Source organism: Galeopterus variegatus, unplaced genomic scaffold, assembly GCF_000696425.1.
Source record: "Galeopterus variegatus unplaced genomic scaffold, G_variegatus-3.0.2 Scaffold658, whole genome shotgun sequence".
NCBI classification, from domain to species: Eukaryota; Metazoa; Chordata; class Mammalia; order Dermoptera; family Cynocephalidae; genus Galeopterus; species Galeopterus variegatus.
The window spans coordinates 324,364-330,886 of NW_007726769.1; the positions used below are offsets into that span (position 1 = coordinate 324,364).

Consider the following 6,523-nt stretch of genomic DNA (forward strand, 5'->3'; position numbering starts at 1 on the left):
CACCTATGGGGAGTCCTTGGGAAGAGGAACAAGGAATAGTCTAAGCAGAGCCCCCTTTTCCTTGTATACATGAGGAAACTGAGGCTGGAGCCAGGAGAGGAACTTCCCTAACGTCACACCAGCAAATTCCTGGCAGGGCTGGGACGTGAACTCCCGGCCACCATCCCACTTCCCCCAATACAGGTCTCTTTCCACCCCAGTGAAGGCAGGGGGTGGGGGGGCGCGGTGGGGGAGATAAGAGCGATTTTGCAGGGCTGATCGTGTCAGCCTGACGTGTGACTACAGGAAAACTTTGGGATTAGAGAGCCAGGGCTGGGGGAGGGATCTAAAGCAGTAACCTAGGCTTTACCACCCAGAACCACAGCAATGAATTATGCAAAAAGACCCTTCTCCAACCCCCCAAACCCCACCGCCCGGCCTCCCGGGTCTCCAGGCCTGGCTCCACCTTGGTAAGAACTGGGGTGGGACTTGGAGGCCCCCACCTGGTACTTTTATCCCATCTTCCCCAGTCCCGTCCCACAGCCCCCAAAGAATTTGAGAGTTGAGATCCTTGAATATTTCATCAGCACTTCAGCCTCCAGTTGAAGCAGCAGCCAACGTACAGCTCACGGATAATTTATGGCCCCAACAGAGAACCTGGAAGTAGCCAGGGGGTGGGGCAGGCGAGTGGGGGAGGGCGACGGGCGATGCCTGGAGCTGGCAGTTGATAAGGGTGCTGGAGAGAAGCCACCCGATCCAGTGTGTAAGAGGTGGGGGGAAGGAGCTCCAACGCCAGGGACATTGCCATCTGAGGATATCAACGTATTAAAAAATAAATAAACAAAATAGGGCTATCAAAATAATTGTGCTAAAGGTTAAAGTCACATGACAAACATTTTCTGACTTCAGTCCTGCCCCTGTCTCTGTATAACCTCATTTGGAGATAACATAAAAACTTGTAATAGGAAGTCCTTTAATGGCTGTGAGACCCTCAAATGATCCCCTTCTCCCCACAACCACCCGGGACATGGATAAAGGCCAGATTCCCCACTTGGACTGGCTGAACCCCACCCCTTCCCAGCCTCCTCCTCCAGGAAGGCTACTAGGATTTAGCGAAGTGGTCAAGGGAAAAGGAGGAAATCTGGCTTGGCCGTCTCTTACTCTGGCCCAGGAACGTAAGATTGCACTTTTCTTCTAAAAGGAAAGATTGGAAACGTTACCCAAAGTGGAAAATGTCAAGTTCTCTTGGCCTCTTTGCACATGACCTACCTAAGGGAGTTCTTCCAGAGAGTCAAGGATCAATATATGTATGCAGGGGGAAGGTAAACAAGCAGGCATATTCTCCCACTTACTTTAATTTCCCCACGTGAATCATGGGCAGGAGATAGGCTCCCATCCCAAAGGCTGTTTGGGGGACAGAAGAGATGCTATCCAGGTACCTGGGCGCCAGCTGGGACCCAGGCAGGTGGTCATTATGGGGTGATGTGTCCACAGGTCAGGCCTGGGGTTTGGGCTGGGGCTGGTTCCAGTGGGCCACCCTGGCCCCCAGCACACTCCCATTCAATCCCTGAGTCATCTTGGAACCTCATCGTGAAGGGAGCTGGGCAGGGCTATGCCAGCCTAGCTTACAGTGAGCCCCAGCCCTGGGGGCCCAACCCATACTCTCTAGGCCTCAATTTCCCCATCCGTGAAATTGGGGACATCTGCCAGGACTGTCCTTGGAGAGAAGTTGCAGGAGAAGGAAGGCCTGGAGGAAAGACCCAGAGTGGGGAAACTGGCCAGGGGGGCTTGGGCCCTACCACTGCACTGCCAGGACCTCCCCAGCCAGGTTGAGTTGTTGGTCTTAGTGACAACTGGACACAGCCTTTTGACATTGGGAAAGTGCCACTCCTTATTCTCCCAGAGACAGGAAGCACCAGGGTGAGACTTCAAGAACTATTTGTCGGGGTGGGGAGGCAGGCCAGTTAGCTCTGTTGGTCGGAGGACAGTGTTATAACACCAAGGTCAAGGGTTTGAATCCCCATACTGTCCAGCCACCAAAAGCAAAAACAAAAAAAAATTTTTTTCAAATCTCAGAGGGGGATTTCTCCCACTGGAATTTACTGGAATTTGGGGGGGGGGGGCTGTGGGACTCCTTCCCCCCTCCCCTAACCATCGCTGTCAGGATTCAGTGGTTGGTCTAAGTGACCCCAGCAACTCTGTCCCCAGGCCCCTTGCTTGCTCCCTTCTCCTTGTCGCTCCTTTCTTCCTTTTTTTTTTGGCAGCCGGCTGGTGCCCAGGCCATGAGGGATCTGACCCTTGACCTTGTCGACCTTGGTGTTATCCCCAGCGAGTGAGCAAACCAGCCAGCCCTTCCTTCTCTCTTCCCTCCTCTCCCTCTCTGCTCGAACTCCTTGCCTCCCACAATGAGCGTTGGAGGGCTTTGTCTCCACATCTGGGAACCCTCACCTTCCTCTCCCCAACCCCCACTGACAGCCTAAAAGGACAAGGACAACACCTGAGACCAGGGCATTCTCTCCCCTCCCTCCCTTCCCCGAGCAGCACTGATGTCGAGAGGAAAGGTCCAGACCAGCTCAGCCGCCTCGAGCAAGCTCCGGACAAGTTGCTCCTCACTCCGCAGGCTCGCGTGGAGCAGAGGGGACTGATGTCTCTGTTGCAAGACTGTTTGGAGGATTATGAAGAATTTGTCAAGTGCCTGGCACACAGTGGGTACTCGATACGCTGTAGTAGCTACGATTTCCTTAGGATGGGGTCTCTTGGGGTCCAGGACGCCTCTGTGGCACCTAAGTCTGGCCCTTTTATGTGAGGCCCATTATACTACAGATTCTAGGACTGATGAGGTGCTGGGTGGGGTGTCGGGGGCGGGGTGAGGAGGTAGGTGGGGCGAGCGAGACAGATGTGGGGGAGGGAGGGCGCCTGGACTGGGTGGGGTTGTGAGAATGGGCTGCAGGGCCCCAGAGGGCCCACGCTGGGACTCGCTGGGACTTGGTCTCACCGGTTTGGGGAGCTGGCTGGGCAATGGGGAGACACTGGGAGAGGTGGGAGGGGCAGGCGGCTACCTGGGAAAGGGGAGCTGAGTAAGGCACACTGGACAGGGAGGGCCTGGGCTAAAGGCCTGGATGGAGGGGTGCGTATCTAGGGAGGGGCTGGCCTTCTGCTCCCAGGGGAGATCCCCCCAAACGCGCACTGCTCAGCCGTCACACACCCAGAGACACCATTCTCAGACACACGCGTGGACACACATCTCGACACACTTACTCACACTGCAACCCCTCAGCTCTCTCGATTCCTCTTCCCTGGCTCTATTTTCCCCTCTCCCATATCTGAATGCCTACCTAATTTATATATTACAACATTTATTGTTTGCTGCCTGTTGTCTTCCTGCTTGAATGTAAGCTCCACGAGGAGGACAGTAGGGCATTTGACCTGCTTTGTTCACTATTGTATGCCCAGCAACCACAGCGTGCCTGGCCCACAGTAGGTGCCCAGTAAATATGTTGAATGCGTGAATGAAACCCTCTCAAAACACGTTCACGTGTGCACGCACACTCAAACCCACGTGCAGAGACACGCTCAGCCACCCACAAGGCTGCCACGGACGTTCCCAGCCCTGCGCACGCAGGCACACACTCACACCCAGAGCAGCAATCCCTGCGACGCACAGCACACAGACCTTCTCACTCTACACACAGGCACTTTCAGACCTACACCCGGCCGTCCAGATTCCAGAGCTCGTACTCATCCGGGCACGCGTTTGCGCAGACCAGCTCAGGCACATCCCAGCTCCCCACCCTCTGAAGTGCCAGCCCTGCAGGGCAGCTCCTCCCAGAAACAGGGGCGGGCCTCATGGATGCTGACAACACAGCAGCTTGGAACAGGAGGGGTGGGGCAGGGCCACCCTGGCACCTGGGAGCTGTAAGACCCACCCATGGGACGGGGGAGGGAGTGAGGTCACTGAGCCCTGTGTCTTGACCCAGCCCTTGCTCCAGACTCAGACTCATCCCAACCAAAGGCCTAGAGGTGGGGTCTGGGGTGGGACAGGGAGTCCTCCTGGGCACAGAGGTGGGCGAGGCACAGGCCAGGTCACCTGGCACATCTGGGGGAGGGGAAGGGTGTGGACAGTGAGAACTCAGCTTCCCAGCTTCAACGCCACTCTCCAGTAGGAAGACGCTTCTGCCACCCTGCCCCTGGGAGGCCTGAAATGGGGGCAGTGGAACAGAATTGTCACCTGCCTGGCCTCGGCCCTGGGTTCTTCCCTAGAGAGGCCCCCATGTCCCTTGTGTGAAATAGGGGTGGTGGTGGTGGTGAGTCACAGTGCTGGTGGCAGCTACAGGGCACCATCCTCGTCCCCACACCTCTGGACCCTACCCCCTGGAGTGGATGCAAGATTGGGCAAGAGGTGTCTGGCTGTCCCACTGCACCCCAACAAGTCTCAACAATCAAATCATATCCCTAGGGCTCCTCAGATGAGCTGGGGCCCCAACCTAGCAGGGCATGCTTGCTCTAAGGAGCCTGGGTCAGTAAATGCCAGAAGTCGATGTCCTCGGCCCCCTCCCCACACTTGCCACATTCCCCAAGGGAAGTGATGTTGAACTAGGCAAACACAGGACATCCCGTCTTAGAAATCTGAAACCACCATCTTCCCGAGACTCAGGAGGGCAGTGTCCTCGCACCCCCTGGTGGCGGGTCTGCAATTGCATGCCACACACGCTCCTCTCTTCTCCAAGCCCACCCCACCCCCAGGGCACAGAGGACCAACCAGGGCACCAAACTGTGTCCCCACCCCTCCATTTTACAATTGAGGAGAAAGGGGCAAAGAGGGAGGGAGCAAAGGACCTGCACCCTTGCAGCCCAGCTCTGGGGAGAAAGGAACCCAGGTGCTGAGGTTCAGTCAACAACCAACGTTTATTGAGCACACACTGTCAGGCCACCAGACTGCTAGATTCCCGGTCCAGTGCTCTTCACGACCCTGGCTGCTCCTCTGCCATTTGGGTAAGACTCAGGCCAGCAGCTGGAGCTTTCTCCTCCAGGACACTGTCCACGTGGGGGCAGCAGCGGGAAGAAGGACGAACCCCCATTAGCCCACCTGTCAACCTGCAGCACCAACACTATCCTGTGGCCCAGAGGCACAGAAGAGGCAGGACTGGGGAGCAGTACTCACAGCTGAGACAGGAAGGGGGCCTGGTCAGCTGTGTCCATTTTAAGTTTTTTTTTTTTTTTTTTTTTTTAAAAGATGACCGGTAAGGGGATCTTAACCCTTGACTTGGTGTTGTCAGCACCATGCTCACCCAGTGAGCAACTGGCCATCCGTATATGGGATCCGAACCCACGGCCTTGGTGCTATCAGCACCACACTCTCCCGAGTGAGCCACAGGCCGGCCCATTTTAAGTTTTTAATAAATAGTTCTTGCTGCTGCCCAGGCTGGTGAGAGTGGTGCCACTGGGCCCAGGCTTCCCAAGCTCTTGAGGGATGCAGGTCGCCCCCTTTTCATGCCAGTTCAGGCTCTGGCTCTGAAAAGCAAAGGAGAAAGCATTGGGGTTAGCCCCCCACCGACTCCCAACAGGTGTCCGGTGCTGTCCTGGCAGGAGGTGGAGGAGGCAGGGGAGGCTCCCAGGAGCAGGTCTCGCTGGCCCCAGCTCTGGGAGGGAGGCTGTACCTTCTTCCCCCACCCCCAAGCGGGACAGGGGTTACTAATGGGCTGGAAGCCCCCAGAGAAGGGGTCCCAGCACCCACACACAAACTCCATTGGCTCTGCATCTGTTCCCGACCTCCATCCCTGCCACTCCACCAGGGCCCAAGCCACTGACCAGCCTCGGCCTCGTCTCCTTTGGCATCTGGTTCTTGCCACCAGTTGGCAAAGATACCCTCCTCGTAGTCACCTTCCCCCTCGAACTCGGCGTCAGATGGGAGATCCTCAGGCTCTGTGGGTGGTTCTGACTCCTCCAGCTCCATCTAGAGCAGCACCCAGGTTGGGGAAAAGCCAGGTCACAACAGGCCCAAACCCAAAGGGGATCCTTTCTTGACCAAGGAAACCTCGCATACCATCTCTCAGTCCCCAAACCCCCTCCCTCCCCAGTCTCAAGTTCTAACCCGAGAAGGTTTTAAAGGTCTCCCTCAAGGTCCTATTCCTGAACTGCCACCTCCTGCACTGCTGCCTGGGGCTCCACCAGTGCAGATTTAGTGTTGGCATGAGCATCGCCCTCTCCACGGCCCCCCCTTTTAAGCACAAGTGCTCCGGTGAGAAGACTGCCAGTCCCCGCAGCGTGTGTGCTCGTGCTGTCACCCTGCCAGGGACACCTTTATGCCCCTGTGCCTGATGGCTCTTGAGGATGCCTCCAAGCCAGGGCAAGGTCCTCGCTGGTAACCCTGGCTAGGCCCGGAGCCCTCCTCGGGTGTCCCGTGCTGACCTCTCCAGCTGCAGTGTGTGGCTCCCCCATTAGACCGTGAGCTGCTTGGGAAAGGGATTGTGCCTTTCATCCATTTTACATACTTGATCTCAATTATTTATATATATATATATATATATATATATATATATATATA

The 6,523-nt window shown here is 56.3% G+C and overlaps 1 protein-coding gene across 1 annotated transcript in view; it reads right to left on the reverse strand.

The window, feature by feature from the left end:
- Positions 1 to 5,358: 5,358 nt before the first annotated feature.
- Positions 5,359 to 6,523, reverse strand: part of LEPREL4 (leprecan-like 4) — a gene marked incomplete at its 5' end in the record, with an annotated part of 7,004 nt that continues 5,839 nt past the window's right edge. Inside the window, 2 exons of the mRNA XM_008571085.1 lie at positions 5,359 to 5,490; positions 5,788 to 5,932. Coding sequence (XP_008569307.1) covers positions 5,468 to 5,490; positions 5,788 to 5,932 — 168 coding nt within the window. The remainder of the gene's footprint in view (positions 5,491 to 5,787; positions 5,933 to 6,523) is intronic.